Raw genomic sequence first — 20,601 nt, 5'->3', positions numbered from 1 at the left:
AAGGCTTGGGAAGAGCTGTTCACTAGGACATGTAACGATAGGACAAGGGGTAATGGCTTTAAGCTACAAAAGGGTAGATTTATGTTGGGCATTAGGAAAAAGTTCTTTAATATGAGGGTGGTAGATCACCAGAATGGGTTGCTTAGAGAGATGGTGAAGGCCCCATCCCTGGAGACATTCGAGGTCAGGCTTGATGGGGCTCTGAGCAACCTGTTCTAGTTTGAGATGTCCCTGCTTATTGTAGAGGGGGTTGGACTAGATGACCTTTATAGGTCCCTTCCAAACCAAGACATTCTATGTTTCTACAAAATTTCTGCGTTGATTGTATTTGTCTCTAATCCTCTCTGATTAGTATTCAACTGCTTCTAGCTCAAAGATTTCCTGAACTGGATGTAGTTCTTACTTGTTAAGTAGTTCTCAAACTTAACTCTGAGCTTTTTCATTCTCCCTTTGAACCCATGTAAATGTTTAGCATGCGAAATGTCATTCTGTAATGAGTTCCAAATGACCTGTTAGCTTACCCTGTCAGCGCTCATCGTTAATGAGAAGCTGTGCACAGTGAATCGCAAAAATGTGCCTATATTGAGAGATACTAACAATCATATCAAAATCATGGACTACAATGGAAGTTTCAACACTATAATTCAATAAATATATGAAGACTAAGCAGCCGTATACCCTTATATCATATAGTGTCTCTTAAAAGGAATTTATAACTATTTTCAAAGTGGTCCTCAAAGGACACTGATACATTTTCAACCTCCCCAGACCGACAAAAAAACTAAAGACTTAAGAGAGCAAATAGTTTCTTAGGTTCTCAGCATAATAACCATCACAGATTTTAACTTTTTGCCTTTACTAATCTTAATGTTTTCAGATCAAGGCCTTTTGGCTAGCAGGAAATGAACAGGTAAAACAAGAACATCAAGGCTTAAGGAAAATCTTTACGGTATGAAGATATGTTCATATTACAACCTACCCAAAGGATCCTAAAGAGGCTAATAATATTTTGTCAGAATTACTTTTTGGGAGCTGGGGAATGAGTAACTTAAATAAAAAGATTTCTAGAGCTATAAATATAATAATTGAACATTCCTTGTACAGTAGGAGAACAAACTTCAAAGCCTGCGTTCCAGATGTCATGAAGCTCAGAAAGGTCAGCCATCAGCTGAATTTGTAATTCCTGTGAGTCTTGACATTGATAATTCTACAACATCAAGACAGTTTCAGTTATGAGGTGACTGGTTACAGAACTTAAAGCATTAATTCTGGAAGAACGTTACCTTAGCTAAGAAGGTAAAATTTTGAGATCCTTATTAAGGAATGACCCAAGACAATTAGGCATGCTCTAGCAAGTGTGAAGTCTTCCTAAGACTAAGACTCATCTATTTGATCAAATCAGTTAATTAGGCTTCTCATGTTTATTAAAACGCATTCCAGTTATACTGCAATCTGAAGTAGGCTTTGAAATACGCTAGACTTCTTTTAATGCAGAAATATCATTGAAGAACAATTGCTTGTTAGAGAGCAGCCTAAAATAATCAATTAAGATTTAAACTCCTGGTCCTTTCACTGCCTTCTTTGCATTGATTCTGAATTTCCAAGAGGGTATCTTTCAACAATTTCCATGACATCCACCTTTTACCATTTTAGCTGCACTTCATACTTAACTTTCACATCAGGAGAACAAGAAGAAGGTAGTTTTTATGGGGAATCTGTAGTAGTTACATTGGCTACAGGCTGAAGTCTGGACAAGGTCTAACAATAACAGTAAAAGGCTCAGCTTTCTTCTGATAAAAATCCTAAAGTTTTTTGAAATTACATAATACACATCATACAATAGAAGTCATACATGAATACAGCAGCAGCAAAAGATAATTAGTAAAAAAAGTATTTTAGAAAACACAAATGACGCCAATCAAAGCTGAATATTTAAAGAAGCAGTAATTTTAAAGACCTACATAGCTCTTTAAAGGATTACAAAACACTTCATATACAGAAGTAGAAGCCATGTCTAGGGAGTAAAAGGCTATGACAGTAGTTTTCTATCTGGTTACGGCAGCTTTGGCAAAGAAATATTTTGGCCAGAAGTTGTAATCATGGATCTTTTTTTAATTAAATAAATTCTCACTTTATGCAAATTTTATTTAAATAAGGGCCTAAACTCTTCAAGATTTGCAATAAGTTCAGGAGAATGCACTGACTTAGTAATTTTAAGATTAGAACCTTGTCATTTCAGTCAGCAACATACAGATTATAAAAACATGTTAAGATAAGGGGAAAATAATGAATTCTGATGTTTATATTAACAATGAATGTATAATGTAATAAATGCTAAACTAATACTGCTATTCCTGCATACTCAGCACAGATTCTAAATGTAAAGTAGAACATTTATTTATTCAGTAAATTTATCCAAATATCTTTTAATCTAAGACAGTCCTCTAGGCTTGTTGGCAATTAATAAGAAGATATAGGAATCTTAATTTCTTCTAGCATATACATTCATTCTATGAACAGGATTGATCACCTCTCTCTATCACCTGCAAAGCTTAAGACGTACACCTAAATCAGATAGCATTAATCTCTCCTCCAAACAAATTCAAAGAAATAATACTATTATGAAGAACAAAGAACGCAGGGGCGAAAAGAGGGATTTAAATTATAAAGATTAATGGATTGACTAATAGAAGTTTCCAAAAGGTATACACAGATTGCAGCTAACTGGAAAGAAAAGCATTAAACAGGTAAAAAAAAAAAACAACAACACAGAGAACTTCTTGCTGACTTTTTTTAACCTATAAAGCATAAGAAATGTCAATGCCTTTTATTCTGTTTTGCTTTTTGAGAAAGGTATTTCTAAATTGAAACATTAAAAAGACTTCCAAATCTAAATACTCCTTACCTGCAGCTGACTGTTCATTACATATCTAATAGTTTTAAGTAGCTGAGCTATATACATCAAACCATAAATGCTTAAATAATAATCCAAAATTCTTTATAGAGCTGTTTTTTGTAGCCATGATCCTAACTTTACTCAAACCCAATATAAAAAAATAGTTTAAATAGGGTTTTTCAGCACCTGTGCATATTTGAAGAAAAAAATGTTCTGTTACCTCACAGACAGGGGTAGGAATTTAAACCTCCCTATTAGCTTTTACAAAACAGAGCTTTTTTTTTTATATATAAATAGTGCCCACTGCAAAGTTGAAGGAACAGTATTGCCATAAGACAAATTTCTTGAATATTCTTTTCCTGCTTACCTCATACCTACTTTGTTTCTTTTCATTTTTCTACACTTCTCATTTTATCTTTACAAATACAGGAAAAGAACAATCGCCTTAACTATATCACGTGAGCAGCAATTAACTGTAACAGAGTACAGATTTTTTTTTTGTCACTAAGAAAAATAAGGTTTCATAAAATCACACCATTTATTGATTGCCCTTGTGTTCCCAGTAATTCTGAAATGTTTAAACCAGTTTCCACTGAAACTGTAGAGTCTTGGAAAAAGAAGTTACATTCCTTAAGGTTTAAAGGAAGTGAACAATCAAAGGCAAGAGATGGCTCTTGTAGGTATCCTCTGAGGTGAAGTGAGTTCACCCCATATTACGGACCATGAAGCCCACTTTGAACAAAGGAATCATTTCATTTTGACCTTGCACCTTATATGAAACTAGAAAACTTAACTAGTGGGAAAAAGATAATAGGAAACCAGGATGCACTTCTGCTTTTCAGTGCTTATTTGTTGTTGTTATTGTTTTGTTGGTTTGTTGGGGTTTTTTGCAAGGAGAAATAACAGGTTAAGTCAATAGTTTCTAAGTAACACTCCACAGATATCCAAGAAAAGGAAAAATTGGAACATATTTAGTATCTACACTTTACTAAGTACTAGACAATGGAGCTATTAAAGAATTGCTCTCCTCATTCAACCCCAAGACGCTTTCAATTGAGGCAATATAGCTTTAAAATTTGAAAAAAGTCTTATATTATCAGCAGTTTAAAACAAAGTGAAAACATTTCCATTTGGTCATAATTTTTAAAGAACATGTTACATTGGCCACAGTTTAATCCAAAGTATAAAATCTGTTCCATTTTTTTCCTTGCTAGAGGCACATAGAAGATGAATTCTCACACAGAATTTACAGTTGTATAACAGTAAAGACAGAAACAAAACTTACATCCCGATACCAGTGATCTACTTTGAGGTTGAAACTGCAGATTCTTTCTCAATATAACTCTTTCATGAGTATTACCACTTCAGTATTTTCTTGGTACTTGTAAACGGCTGTTTACAAAAAGCTATCACAAACCTCAGAAAGAAAAATGAAAATAACTGCACTTGACTAGAAAATTGGGTATTAGTTACACTTCTGATCACAAGATTTGCTAGGGGCTTTATTTAACCACCATTCAGGCCAGTCAACATTCCACATACTTCTGAAGCTTTCAAACATGTTTGTTTATACAGATTATGATAGCAGTGGTAACTAGGATGAGTCACCTTGTTTTCACTAAAGTAGAACTAGCTGTTATAATCACTTAAATATAGAATTGGACAACACAGGTATCTCTTTTTTTTATCTTAGGAGGTTCTGGTGATATTAGAAAATTTCTTTGTTTCACAAAACTGCTACACATCAGTCCACAATAAATTAAGAATTTGGGGTCTTTTAAGTTAAAGCATTTATTCCATCTCATCATGCCAGTCTGTCACTTTTCAGTCAATTTAGGTACATGATTTGGAAAGTGGAAGAAGTCATAATCTTGAAACCTGTGTTGTGGTTAGAAGGGAAGCAGTTTTAAAGAGAGACACCTATATTTTCAAGAAGGGAAGTATGGGTTTTCCATTTCCCAAGCAAGTCTGAAAAGCATAATCTTCTGAGGAATTACCTACTTCTTTGACCTCCAAAAACCAGCATTAATCAACCTATTAACTTTTTCAAATTGAGGAAAGGACCGTTTTACGTAATAGGAATGCTTATCACTAGAAAAACTTCAAGAGGACAGAAGCATGAGTGTATCAAGATTAGAACAAATGGAGTAGTATTAACTTCCTTTTTTTCCTCTCTAAAGCTTACATTTTAAAATATTCCTATGTTTCTGATTGCAGCTGAACTTCCCTCCTCAAAAAATCACAATATGAATAAAAGACACATTATATGAATGGTAATACAGCAGAACAGAAAAAGAATTTTCTCCATGGTTCTTAAGTTTAAAAATAAGCATGGCAGGAATTACAAAGTTGATATTTTCATTAAAAACAAGAAAGTCTGCATACTCAAATTAATGTATGTTAGACTTACTTATTTGCCAGAAAAGCTTCCAGTTAGATATGAACTCTCCATATGTCATAGTAATCTTATCACAGTGAAAGGCAGGATTATCGTCATAAACACCTTGTTGACTCACATTTTACTTTGACTCAGGAGATCAGTTTTGAACCAGTTTCCTGGTTATCCCCACTTAACTAGCTCAATTTTCACATTTTTATTTGCATTGTGGAGCAATTTCCTCAGAGTTTGCTAACTGAATTCCTTTTTGTGAAACCAAGAACACCTAGAATGTACTCCACCCATTAAAAGGAAATCAGCACCCTTGGGACCGTTCAGCCCAAACTAGAATTCATCTGAATTCAAATCCCATAAACTCAGCAAGGACATTAAGTCCTCTGACTCATCTCATTTACTCTAGAACTACCCCTATTGTTTCCTACCACTAGTTAGCAGTGACATGTTTTTCAGTCCTTTGTGGCTATGCTGGGGCAATGCTATTTCTACAGTAATATCATGACTGCAATTTAGGAGTTACACATAGAAATGAGAAGCTTTAATTATTTTGTGCTAATGCCTAAGCTAACAACATTTTAACAGATTACTACTTGTAAATGAAAACATTTCCAAGCAAAAATTGTACATACCAAGTACTGCCTTTGAATAGATGGCTAGGTGGCACAGTTGGTTAATGAACTGACCTTTTCATTTTAGAAAAAAGGTGTGAATTAAACAATGAATCAAGTCCAAAATTAATGACACATTATAAACTTACCCTCAACAGCTTTGATTACTGTCAAGAATTTTAAATTACCTCATGATTTACCATAGCTAAATTTATGAAAAGTGAAGACAAGGTTCAGCAGAGCATGACAGTAAGACTGTCTATAAGCAGGCAGAAAATCAATCATACTTTTCTTGTCCATATGAGTAGAACTACACATTTGTACAGACACTATTTTATACATGAAATATGAAAGACTCAGAAGAGACAGCAGTAAGAAAAGAAGCATGTAGGAAGCTTAACTGTTCAGGACTACTGCTCTCTATCCACACTTTACAACCAACTCTTGATTGAAGTAATCATACCAGATAATTTTCTACTTTCAACTAAAGAAAAAAGCCCAACAGAACAGGTTCAGAGTTTGACCACTGCTACTCTACAGTATGAAATCCACCTCCTTGCTTTAAGATGCCATAATTATGGTTGCTTGTCTTTACAGGATTGTAGGAGACGAATCAAACTCTCATACAGTACACTGGAATTAAATATGTAATTTAAATTGAACTAAATGCTTAATTTTGTGTCATTTATTCTATATAAGCAGAAAACCAAACCAGTCATTCCTCCTGCATAAAACTCCTTAGATATTTAGCTATATCTTTAGATTTTTTTTATATTAATTTTAAAAAGATACTTACTGTTCTAACAGTTGATCATATTTTCTTAAAGCATCCTTTTCAGCAACAACTGCTCTTTCTTTTTCAGCAACAGCATTATCTCTTGCTTCTCTCATATTTCTGAAGGAAACAAAAGTTACTCTGTCAACGATCTGTTAGGAGAAAGACTGATTTGCTTTATGAATTACTGCTGACTGACCTTAACTTCAACACTACCTTCTTCAGTTCTCATAGAATGACATAAGTGTCTATATACCTACTCATTACAGAAGTTGTAATTCAGATTAATTTCATGTATGTCAGCAAAGTTTCCAGTCCTGAAATTCTAAAAACAATTAAAAACTCACCTATTTATACATCAAAATATATGAATAATTCTAGAATACTAGATCTGTAAGTTACTTATTTTTTGTAGGAATTAAATCTCAATAATTTTGCTTGTTACTTCACTAATAACTCGGGAAATGCTGCCCTAGCTGAGACGATTCACAACTTTTATGGTAGAGCAGGAAAAGATTAGCAAGACATAGAAATCTTACTTCCACATACAACTAACTGGCTAGTTAGTCTGTTACATAGGTTATTTCTTATCAGTGGTATCTCCTTATGGCTTCTATTGCTGCCATAATTTTTTATTTGCACAGAAACATAAAATAACACAAACATTTTACTACCAACAATCTAATCTTTCTCAATTTTTTTAACCAAGAATCACAACTTGTGAACTATCTCATTACACTGATAAAAATAAGAATAGTGGCCTGTGAAGAATAATATGTGTAGTAATATGTATGAGTATTAATAGTCTGTTAATCCATATATAAGACTGCCTGTAGCATAACACTGCATTAAATTGCACTAAGTCAAGGTACTGCTTAGATAGGGCTTATAAGCTGCATCTCCATTATTTAGTGCACCACAGTAACAGCCAAATTGCAGGGCAAACAGTGATTGTTGAGGATCAGACACCTAAGTTACGACTATTTGAGGACTTCACTCCTTGTTTGCTCCTGTGACCAGTGCTCCTGAACACTCACTAACATTTGGAATAAATTAAATTATCTTAGAGCCTCTGTTCAATTTCGTTTCCTCTAAAAGGAATCCTCCTCATGAGCTACAAGTGTGAGCACAGTACTGCAAATCCAAGCACAAACTTTAGGGCAAGACAAGAGAAAAGTCAAATATTGAGGTAAATGCAAAATTATTACACCCATTTTAATGTTATCCTAAGTAATGTTAGCCACACAAAAGGCATATGGTTTTTGGATGAAAGACTACTTTCTAGACTAAGGAAATGTCATCAATGGCACTTTTGTGAACTAAGTAATTCGCATGGATTGGAAATAGGTACTTAAGAAGAATTAACATCAGAATTATGCAACAGTTAACTGGCTATGAAAGAAAGGCAATGGAAGTGTAATGGAAGTGAGATAAGAACTAAATTGTAGGAAACACAGAGACTTACCTAGACAACAAACTATTTTGCTTAACCAAATAGCTTATCAATTGAAAATGCAATAGAAGGAAAAAAGAGACAAGTGAGGCACTATTCAACCAAGATGACAACCACAGATGTGATGTAACTTCTGCTGAAGTATTTTGAACAGAGTTAGGAAACAACACACTAACGATCCTGCCAGTTCTCAGACAGTGTAACTGCAACTTGAAAAGAAGTAAAGCACCTATCTGATGGCTGCATGTACAGGCCATGTGGGCTGTCAGGTATCTCACAAGCCTATCAGACCCTTCTAAAATGGGACAGAAATGCTACCCACAGATTCATTAATAGGTATGGAAAGAAAAAAAAAATGATGGGATGAGGAGAGGGGAGGGAAAGCAGAAGTGCATCTATATTAGCTTTTGAAATAACCCTCTTACCAACTGTCATTTATTGCACTTCAGTTCACAGCCCTAAACTATTCTAGGGTGCACAAACTGGATTACAGTCAGATTGAAAAGTCCGAAGATGTGCTCAGGGAGTGCATCTAACATGCTCAAAACCACTAAACTGTGTTTGATCTATGGAGACAGACCACCACTGATCAATCCAAAGTTAAACCTCATGCAGATACTCATGTGCCCTGTGAATTCACTCTTGCTAAAGCAAACAGCCAATGCTTACTTCAGCCAAATAAGTGAAATTACTCCCAAATAAATTAAGAATGAAAGTATCATCTTTTTATTTGTGTCCCACCATTTTAGCTTCTGACTCATCCTAGGTGTAAAATAAGTTCCAAGAAATTTAAGGGAAACATGAGGCTCATTCAGCTTGGCAAAATAGTAATGAGTAAGAGCAACTGAATAGTAGATTAGCTTAGCTGTAATACCATTCCATGGTTTGAGCCTGAAGATGAAACCAGCATATTCAGATTTATTTTCAGTCACAGTCAGCATCTCAGCACACACACTTCATGGCAAACTGCTGTGCTCACAATTTGGGGTTCCCTTTGTCTCGCCATTGAGGGACATCTCAGACTGTGAAGCCCTGTCTTACAGTGGAATTTTCAAGTATTTTATCAAAAGTGCATATGCTAAAAATCCTTTTTTTTTTCTTCAAAACAAGAAGTCAAATCTAAGGAATTTACATTTCAGAAGTAATTATTTCAGTATGAGGAACAAAACTGAAAATTGCTTCCAGATACAAATGAAATATCTTTCAGTAGCTTTCTCAATGATATACAGACCCTTGTCCAATCTCCACCAACAGCAGAGGCTTACATTCATACTTCGTAATTCAAAATAGATTGGCATACAGGAAGTGGCATGTATGTGTGTGTGTGTATATATATTTTACTCATACTAGAATACTACACAATGATGTAATTTTTTTTTAATTAGAATCTTTCAGTTGACTGGAAGACAGACAGCAGCAGTCACGTTCTTTTTTCACTCTTCCAAGCAGTGACAAAACTACCAATTAGAGGAACAGATTCTGATGCCACAAATATCTTTTTACTACAGTCATTTCCTCCTCCACAGAAGACACTTTAAGGACATCTACAATGAAGTTATAATGAATTATTAAGCACTCCTCCCATTTTAAAGGAAAAAAGGTGGCAAAAAACAAGCTCAAAAAGAAATTCAGTGTCAGAAGTCCAAATCCTTAGATCCCTAAAGGCTTATTTGTGTGCCTAACTCTGCAGACAATTCCATAGAATTCAACAAGATGGCACACATACAGAATTCAATATGCAGCTCTTTGCAGGAGTAGGATGTTCCTCAGAAGATAATCTTATAATAATTTACAGGAAATCAATGGGTTTCTTTAATAATGTAAATAATCTCAAAGAGATTTATTTTAGAAAGGCATATGTCTCCCTGGTTGCCCCTCATTTCTTCTGCTTTGCTTAATGCATCAACACCTTCTGGTTTCCTGCCACAGTTTCAAGACTGTCTATATATAGCATGACAGGTAAATCAACACATTTTTTATTAACTAACACTATACATCTGAACAAACTTCAAACCACTAACATTTATCTAGAATGTGACTTTTAATAATCTTTTCATTGACAATGTTGTATGTCTGTCATTTAATAATAAACACCATGCATGTACTGTACAATTTCCTTTTAAAAATTAAAATACTATCATCAGTTTTATAACTGAACTTAAATTCTTACATCTTGATCACCTCTCAAAGAGCCAGTCAACCAGGTTTATACCTAGGCACAAAACAATGCTTGGTAATTTTTGCCCTAATGAGGCTACTGCCTGCATCTTATCTACCTGTTTTCACGTTCATACATCTCTTTTGAAGCGCTTCTCAGTTGCTCAATTTCTTGATTTGTTTTTAACCTTAGATGTTCCAGCTCTTCTTGAAGTTTCTTTTCATATTCTGTTTTATAGTGATCTCTATAAACAAACAAATACACAACAAGGGAATTTAAAAGTAATTGCACTCGCCAAAATATCAAAATTTAAGGCACTGCTTATGGGGTAAAAATACCACATGAAACGTTGTAAGTTAGTTACATGCTATGGAGGTTTGTGTAGTCAGAAAACCCCCAAGATCTGGGAATTTGTCCTGTCATTTTGACATATAAATCAATTACAATACATACTAAAGTTTTTATGTAGCAGATACTAGAAGATTCCAGGACAAAATAATTTCATTTCAGAGCAACACTGACATCTTTTTGTAACCTTGAAAGCCATGACAGATCATAGGGAATCCCATAAAGAATTTCTCCTACAAAATTACAAAAAAAAAAAAAAAAAAAAAAAAGCTGGTTTTGCAAGTACTTCACAACTCAGGAATGTAAAAATTTTATAGCATCTAGTTAATGTTCAAGAATAATCGATCAGCAGTGAAGCAACTGGTAGAAATTACAGGTTTGGAAATAAAAGCATGTTCATGAAGCAATGTGCATTTAAAACTTAAAAGGTTGCAAATGTCGTCAGATTTCCAGTTGTGTGATAGCCCTTAATCTTTAGATTTCAGTACTTGAGCTGATCAAAAACTCCTTCACATTAACTAAAAGCCCCAAAACATATAAATGCCAGAATGCTTGCTGCCCAGGTTTTCCTGTTTTCTCTTTTCTTTTAATAAAGACCTGAATTTCAGTTGACCTTTCAAGAAAAATTTATCTTCTCTCCTTCCTGAAGTATGCCACCCTACAGCAAAAACCTTTATGAAGATCTTTGATACAATGAAGATGTTTACAATAATGTAAAAAAAAATAGAACACACTATACTGGAATGTAAAGTCCCCTAGTAGAAAGTTTGTGTTCTTTGTTTGTTATATGGCTCAATCTGTAGGAAAAAAAAAAAAAAAAAAAAGAATGCTGAAGATCAGGACCTCAGGATACAATTATTTTGTGCAGAATCAACAAGCATCACCATTTTCTTGGTACTAAACCAATTTGCTATTACCATTATTACTTGCCAAAAATAAGTTTCTGTCATTGCAGAAATTACACCTTCCTTCTCATTGCAAGTCTGCTAAATCAGGTGGCTGAAAAAAACGCCAGAACAATCTGGAAAATTCATCACCCACTGTAATGTCACCAGAAGACAGCTTAAAGTGACACTTATCTTTATAATCACCAAAATAAACAAATGGTATGTAAAGGGCATATTCTGAGTACATAGCTTGACTGCACTGCCAGTGCCTCTTAATAAACATCAGCTGAGCTGCTGCTGAATCAAAGGACCATAATTTGCGATTTTTATTCCTGACCTGTTGTTACGGCCTTTTGCTTGAGTAGTAATTAAATATGTTTTTGCCTTATCAAATTGTTTCATCTCCTTCAGGCTGCAGTCTTTAATGAGCTTCTTTTCAGGCCTGTTATGAATAAGACTTTATACTGTGAATAAACTACAGATGATCTGAGCTTCTCAAATCTTGAAGCATAATCTATAGTTGCATTAACATAAAAAGGGTTATCTTTTGTGTTGGTCTGTGCTGACACACAAATTCCCCAAAACTGTAGCTATGAGCTGCTGACATTCATTTCGGCAGAATCACAACCTATCTTGAAGTGTCTTTTTAAAATGTGTCAGGTTAATCCCTCAGTTTTCTAAAGTCTCTTATTTTCTAACTACTTTACCCCAATGCCAGGAGTTGTGGCATTGACCAGAAGGTCAATAACTTTTTATTTCTAAAAACAAAGACTTGGATTTTTCATCATCTTCATTCCTGAAATACAGCGACTAAAAGAGATCCAGATATGAAGTGAGCATTAAAAAACCTCAAATTCTTCAAAAGGTAGCAAACAGAAATTTATCACTAAACCTGATGTCAGCTCCAAATAGTACCGAGGGCTGTAGCATGTCTGTTATTGGGGAATTTTCTCCTGCTCTACTTTTGTACCTCTCTAATTAATCTAACAAATAAATAGGATTTTGTAAAGCTCTCTAAAATAAATAAAATACTGTAGATATTTGACCTGAGAAATGGATGGTTTAAACTGCTGAAGAGACAGGAAGAGACAGGAATCCTCTATTACCCTAATTTTACAAAAGAAATCTTACATTAACATTTTTACATTTTACGTTACGTTTTTACATTATAAAAGGACTTATTCAAAGTCCATCAACAGGTCAGCAGTGGAATCTTGAATACAATCTAGGCTGCCCAATCTGCACTGCTGTCCTACACTGCTTAATATACTACAGCATCTTCTCTGCTATGCTGTATTGTCCCTGCAAATGGCAATAACTGTCTCTAGAGGAGAGCAAACATAACTGCACTATTCATTACCGCTAACATTAGTCCTATGAAAATTAGCATCATGAAGAGGCTCAATGATGTCAAGAGAGAGATTTGCTAACAGTATGGAACCCCAATGACAGTATCAAGATCTTGAAACACAAGGTAACTTACAGAATCTTCAGATGATGTCTACATGCAAGAGACAGAAATCTCTGATTAATTTCAGAGGACAGCAAAGCATGCTTGCACAGTATCCCAAACTATGGTAGAGGCAAGCTACATACATCTCTTTCTAGGTTCCTCAAATGGAGACAACTCTGTAAAAGTGTATCTGTACCATTCTTACAGGATAAGGATTTCACAGTGGTTTTCCAGAAACAGAAATCTAGTTACAAGAGTCAGTGCTTCCAAGCATGTTTCTACAGGAAGATTCCTCCAACCTACATGATTTTTTAAAAATATAATTTAAAAGCAAGTTTTAAAAATGTATTTAAAATGCAGAATGGGAGTCATATTAGCACACTTCATCTTAGCTATACAAAGACACAAAATTTGTAGATACTTTTTGCAGCTCCACCTTCCTGATTCAAATGGAAAAAGCCACTGAAGAGAAGTCAAACCTACTTCATACTCTAAGCTTATTCATTCAATCTGCAGGTGTTTTTTTAAGGACGCTACTAGCCAAAAAGATGGGGTTACGTTCATTAAGAAACTACATACAGGCAAATATTTGATGTAATTTTGGGAAATATATTGACATGCTCTTTTTTGTTATGTTATTTCCCTACATGTAGATGACCTGGATAACCTTGGGATTCTGAATGAGAAAAAACTAAACGTGGTTTGAAATTGGATGATGCTCTTAGTAATATGATTCAGTTTTAGGTAGTCCTGTGAGAAGAAGAGTTGAACTTGACAATCTTTATCCACTCAAGACACTGTATGAAATTTTGTGGTATAGCATTACATAGGTAGGAAGTCACACAGGCAAACAGCCTGGCATTTCCTGTTCAACATCCCATATATTTATCTATAGCAATTCAAATAGCATAAACATTTGACACTGTTTACCCTTTTGGCTAGCATACATTGATCAATCTATTTCTCAAGGCTACATTTGGAGATCTGTATATGAACTCAAGAAATTAAAGACTGATAGTTCTATTAGCCAATAAAAAAAACCAAAACAAACACTAGATGCCATTTTAAACATCAGTGAAAAATAAATATATTTTATTCTGCAATAATTCTTTAGATGGTCTTTCAAATACTTGTTTTTAATAAAAGTCATGTGGGGCAGGGGAAGATATATGTAACATATGCACTTTAAAAAGTTTCTCTCTTTGTAATTTATCATATTTCTATATAAACCTAAGAGAACAGCTGCCATAAACTTTCAATGCTAACATCTTTACTGTTGTAGTCTTATATCAAAGGTTTAAAAAAAAAATTCCTGATCCACATTAAGACCCAACGGAATTGTTCTCTTTCCAGTTAAACAAATATGGGCTACCTTTTTGAAAGTTAAAATTATTTTTAATTAGACAGAATTTGTGCAAGAAACAAAGTAAAAGTTAATAACGTGCCTACTTATAGTCCCAAACATACAATAACTTACCTGGATGCAACGTATTTTTCATACATTTCTTCCCTAGCTTTTTTGGCATCCTCTAGCTGCATTTGAAGTCTTTCAAGACGATCTTCTTCATGTGCACAGCGAACACTAAGCTCCATGTTCTGGCGATTAAGATAATCTTTATCTTTTTGCACCAAGTTGAGGGATTGTTGTATGGTTGCCAGCTATAAAAAGCATTAAAAAGAACACTTTAACATAAACTTCAAGATAAGTACTTAACCTATGTATAGAAATTTCTGATTTCATTTTAACTCTCTTCTGTGAAATTACCAGAACAACAAAAACAAACTATTTACACTTATGTTTAATGTAAGTTGGTGAAGCTTTATGCTGAAATTATAAGTTTGTATTATTCATTTTTGGTAGTTGGCACCTTAAAAAGAGGTAAAATGCCCCTTAATCTCCCTCAGCATCTAAATAGTACTGAAGTATTGAATACTGATAGTACTGAAGCTTTGAGCAACCTGGCGTAGTGGGACGTGTCCCTGCCCATGCAGGGCAGTTGGAACTAGATGATCTTTAAGGTCCTTTCCAACCCAAACCATATTTTGATTCTATGAAAAAAGCTGCAACAATTCTGACTAGATTCTACAAAAACGTTTTCACAAAGAGGATAGACAAACACTGCAATAGATTGTCCAGAAAGGCTGTGAAATCTCCATCCTTGGAGATAATAAAAACTTGAGAAATGTCTAAGGAACCTGACCTCATTTGGCTCTGCACTGCATTGGAGGGTTGGACCAGCTGGTCTCCTGAGGACCATGCTAATGTGAATTATTCCATGATCCTACTGGTGATCCTGACAGACCTCATTAGACCAAGAATCCAATTCCTGAGATGAAGAAACAGACAATTACTAAAATAAGAACTTTATGTTTACCTCTTTTGATAAGTCATTTCTTTCTTTAGATTGTGCTTTGTGTGACATCTCTAATATTTCATATTTTCTTCTGAGTTCTGACAATTCATGTTCAAATACATCACGTTCACTGTTAAAATAAAGTGAAACTATTAAATGCATGAAGTGCAATGAACAAGATTGCTGTGCCTTTATAATTTCTCAGCCTTCTTTTAGTACACAACACTGACTTCCTCCAACCAGTCATTCATAGAGCAATTAGTGATAATCTTACCTTTTTTAGTTAACACCTGCAACAGTAACTTATTACATACTTTTCTTCATTTCTAAGTATTTAAAAAATAATCCTAAATTATAATACAATAATCCTGAATTCCTATGCTAAATTATTTCCTCCTCCTCTGAGTATTCTTCAGTGTAACTTCAGGCTATGCATTTCTCCATTTAGCAATTAACTGTAAGTACCCTTGTCCATCCTTTTTAGCATTATCAAGCTTTTGATGCTATTTCTCATTACATTCTCTTGAATCTTTTGCAGACACTGAAGTTGAACGGAAAACTAAAGCAACTTCATTCCCATATTTCTAATCAGAAAGCAATATAGGCTTCTTCAAAGCTGTTACTCTCCTTGCATACAGCCCCTTGATACCATGGAGGGTTGTACTACTCTTCTCATGTTTAAATCATATATGACACAGCTTCAAAAAATTTGCTGATGTCCTGAATAAGACTGCTTTCCATATGTACAAAGAAGCTGCTTTGTGTGTCCACTCTATCTGACCCTGTCAGAACAGTGAAATGAATGAGCCAGTATGAGCTTGCAGTTTGGAAAAAAGCTAACCAGTTTTATATTAAGCATAGCATAGCTTCAAAACTGAGAAAACTTGTAGTACACCAGACTAGAAGATTTGACATAACATTTTTTAAAGGCAGAAACAAGCCTGGAAGTGATTAACTCCTGCAAAGCTTCCAAATATCCTTATGCAGTCATGCCAACAGTGCTCTCCCCTCTCCCTCATCTGTGCCTACCCAGGTGAACACAACCTACTCTCTCAAATATAGTTCTGGCACATTCATTCATGCCTCTTTCAACTTAAAACTATTTTAAATGTACACTGTTAAACACTGGGGCCATTCACATGGATTATTAAGATGCAGTTACACACAGGATGCAAACCATAGCATCAATCCATCCTATTTGCAACAAGCTTCCAGGTTGATTCCAAAGTCTTTTTTAGTACATATAGTTGTGAAGAGTTATTCAGAAGACAGACCTTCTACAAATGGCTCAGTGACAAAGTCATTCATGTCAGTAACTGCGCTCGAGTTCATTCCGTATGAACAACTAAAGAGCTGACGGTGTTTTCTATTCATAATCCCCATTTTTTAATCCATTCCCCAACAAATGTGCCACAGGCCAGAACTCATGTACTTGCAAGCACACTGAAAAACCCATCTGGGAGCTGGATTGAGAAGTATATGCCTATGAGTCTAAGTCCATTTTCACTCTTTTGCAATTGTGCAATTTAAGAAATGGGCACTCAAAGCACAGGCTAGAACTCTGAAATCTGTATTTTTAAAAAGAAGAGACACACTGGAACCTCCTGCAGTTAAACCAATTCACTAAGGTAATCCTAAAAGTCTCCAACAGTTCTCATAACAGCTCTTTCAAATTTATGATTACAAGGATATCCTAAATTGTTAAATATTAATGCCCAAGGTCATATCCTCTCAATTCACTGTGTAGGCACCACAGAGTAGAGCACAGGGCCTCTTGTTACATCATACAATCATATAGTCATAGAATGATATGAGTTGGAAGGGACCTTAAAGATCATCTACTTCCAACCCCCCTGCATGGGCAGGGACACCTGCCTCTAGATCAGGTAGCTCAGCGCCCCATCCAACCTGGCCTTGAACACTTCCAGGGAGGGGGCATCCACAATTTCCCTGGGCAACCAGTTCCAGTGTCTCACCACCTTCACACTAAAGAATTTCCTCCTAACATCTAACCTAAATCTTCCCTCTTCCAGTTTTGATCCATTACCTCTTGTCCTCTCACTACAAGGCATTGCACAAAGTCCCTCCCCAGCTTTTCTGTAGGCCCTCCTCAGGTATTGGAAGACTGCTTTAAGGTCCCCCTGGAGCCTTCTCTTCTCCAGGATCAACAGCCCAAACTCTCTCAGCCCGTCCTGGTGGGAGAGGTGCTCCAGCCCTCAGACCATCTACATATCCCTCCTCTGGACTTGCTCCAAGAGCTCCATATCCTTCCTGTGTTGGGGGCTCCAGAACTGGACACAGTATTCCAGGTGGGGTCTCATGAGAGCCAAGTAGAGGGGGAGAATTGCCTCCCTTGACCTGCGGGTCACGCTTCTTTTGATGCGGCCCAGGACACAGCTGGCTTTCTGGGCTGCAAGTGCACACTGCTGGCTCATGTTGAGCTTCTCATCAACTGGCACTCCTAAGTCCTCCTCCTAAGGCTGTTTTCAATCCATTATAGAATGGAGGGGTTTGGAAGGGACCTCTGGAGATCACTGAGTCTAATCTCCCTGTTAAAGCAGGTTCATCAGCTGATAATTTCTTTTAAACTAGAAAAAAAAAAATTACTTGTTCTAAGATGCTTAGCATCAACGGCTCCCACTTCTTTAGATGCAATGAGATTGGTAGGCTCTTCTGTAAAGACAATAAGTCCCTAAATATAAACTTTTAGGAAGGTAATTTGATGCATGAGATTTCAAAACATTGTTTATCTTATAAGTACAATATACCACAGGAGATAAATGAACTGTTAATGAAGTGAGGTAAGTAGAAGTACCTGTGGTGTGCATAAGCCAAAAATCAAATTAAAAACTCTAGTCAATTAAGGTTGAAGCTGATCTGTTAACATTTGTATGTTAGTAAAATGGTTGAGCTATAGAGATACCTACCTTTTTACTTTATCATAGTTCTCTTGTCTGTAATCACCTTGCTGAATCATCTGCTTGGTATCAGCCAGTTCCAGTGTTAAACGCTGGCATCTAATCTCAAGCTCTGACCTATTCCTCCTCTCTTCTTCATAGCTCTAGAAAGTAAGATATTTTGAAATTATCAAATTATCACAGCTACACTGATATTTACTTAAAGCAATCACCAGCTAAGTTTTGTGAAGATGTCTTACGACTATTCAAGTGGTAGTATTTTCATGTGTCTTAGCATTTGGAAATCTAGCAAACATAATTAAGTAACTAGCTATAATATTCAACTTATATTTACCTTATTCTAAATAGTTGATTAATGTACCTATTTTTTCTAATGCATTTGTTCATTAGCATAACTTCAAAGACCAGAGACCTTCATATATTTAGAGCCAGTGGTCTCTAAATCTATAGTAGGAGCACAAAAGTCACATCATCTTTACAACCTTTTCAAAAAAGTCTCTTGATTAAAATACTTGCTGGTCCGATTGAAGAAAAGAGGACTGGTTGTTCAGAAAGTTTGGGAACTTCTGTCAGCATATATAAAGATTCAGCCACTTACAATTTGGGAGTATCTAGTAACTTATGTTACTGGAAAAAAAAAAAAAAAGAGAAAAAATAATAAAAAGAAAAAGGCAAGATGCTCATTTACTAGTTTATCAGTGTTAGTTTCCATCTTCCCTTCTTTTTCCTTCTCATATACTTTGCGAGACTACTATGGAAACTAGAAAAAGGGACCAAAGCAAGAGAACACACAGAAGGCATTTGTCTTTTAAAACACTGGTTAGTCCTTTTGATGATAAACAGATTCCTCAATCACCTTACTCTTCACTCCCATCTCCCACAGATATAGCAGACTTTTGTATTTTAATCCACAACCTAGACTCCACTTAATTCCAAAGTAGGAATTTATTCCCACAAAGCTTATCTTACTTGCTTGTCTTAAATGCTACCCTACTAATGTAATTTCTTCACAAAACCAACAAAAAATAATGCCCATCCACCTATACAAAATATAGCTGATGGACAGCAAAAAGAGTTCCTTGTAAATAAATTGATAATATCCCCAGGCATCGAGATTTTTCTCAATGTTCCGTTTCTCAGAATACTGCTGAGTGCTGTTTCCTTCTTCCATGGTTGATAAACGGCAGACTTAGTAACTCATACTGGATGTTTGATAAAGAATAACTCTACCTGGTTACACTGAATGGACATCACAATATTATTTCTTGAAAGTGAATACAAAATCAAATTACTGCCTTAAGATGTGATTACTGAACCAGCCATTTAGCTGCACATTCAATTTATTTTGCAGTAAGGGACATTGTATCATTGCATGATTTTTCAAAATAAACTGAAAGTTATGCTTTATGTAGAGTTGTAAGGGAGGATAGTAATTGCATCTAATTAGTTTTTAATAAACCAGAAAAGTTTAGGACAACAGCAAATATGGAGTGGATGACTCCTAAATATGGCTTCCTAGGAGGAATGAACACAAAGATATATATAATCTAGGATAGGGATAGAAACACACAAAGAACACTGACCAAATTCACAGGCACAACAAACTGAAAGACTGGCTGAATGCCTACTTGAAAAAAAACACATGAATGCTTGTAAGACACTACAGGAAGCTTCCTGTGGCACTAAAAGACTGCAAGTATTCTCTTGATAAATAAGAAATTTTCAGGTTTTATTTCACAAGTGTTGTGATTTTCTCTTGCACTAAAATCATATTAGATAACAATCACAAAATTACAACACTAAGAAAGTTTTCCTGAGGATTTTGGATTGTGTATCACTAAGAACACATCATCTGAAAACAACTGTTATTCATCCTAACATATTGGTATATGTGGCTTATTTTCTGTTTTCCCTAATTAATGGTATACATTAAACAAATTAACACTGTAGAACACTTTCTTCTTAAACCAGGTAACATGCTATCATTTATAAAGACAGAATTGTCATAATGGTAAAGCCTCTATCAGATGGTTTTAAAGGTGTTGTCTACAAGTTAGCTAGAGTTTCAAATATGTAACATACAGGTACAAGCACCCTGTTATACAGTGCAAACATGACTCATCTTGCAACAGAAAATGGTGCTAAGGGCACTTAACTTTTAAGTGCGAATTGAAATATTACGTTTAGATACAATTCCTCTGTGAATGTTCTGTGCCATTCTGCTACCAATACCATGCTGGAAGAATTCATAGGCTCTTCAGAGAGTGGGCTATTGAAGCTCCTACAGTATTACACATTTAGCAGCTAGAAGTACAAAATTAAATTAAGCCTCTGGACAAATTTGTCATAAACAGCT

General features: G+C 35.2%; 1 protein-coding gene across 4 annotated transcripts in view; it reads right to left on the bottom strand.

Moving 5' to 3' along the window:
* Window positions 1-20,601, bottom strand: part of PIBF1 (progesterone immunomodulatory binding factor 1) — a 113,706-nt gene that overhangs the window by 75,948 nt on the left and 17,157 nt on the right. For all 4 annotated transcript variants that reach the window (XM_051638287.1, XM_051638278.1, XM_051638295.1 and 1 more), the window contains exons 6-10: window positions 18,255-18,388; window positions 15,349-15,457; window positions 14,451-14,632; window positions 10,404-10,529; window positions 6,696-6,794 (exon numbers count right to left, since the gene is read on the bottom strand). In XM_051638287.1, the coding sequence (XP_051494247.1) occupies window positions 6,696-6,794; window positions 10,404-10,529; window positions 14,451-14,632; window positions 15,349-15,457; window positions 18,255-18,388 (650 nt within the window). The remainder of the gene's footprint in view (window positions 1-6,695; window positions 6,795-10,403; window positions 10,530-14,450; window positions 14,633-15,348; window positions 15,458-18,254; window positions 18,389-20,601) is intronic.

This window comes from Apus apus, chromosome 1, assembly GCF_020740795.1.
Source record: "Apus apus isolate bApuApu2 chromosome 1, bApuApu2.pri.cur, whole genome shotgun sequence".
Lineage (NCBI taxonomy): Eukaryota > Metazoa > Chordata > Aves > Apodiformes > Apodidae > Apus > Apus apus.
Note: the sequence above shows the minus strand (reverse complement) of the source record. Positions and strands in the feature narration are given on the sequence as shown.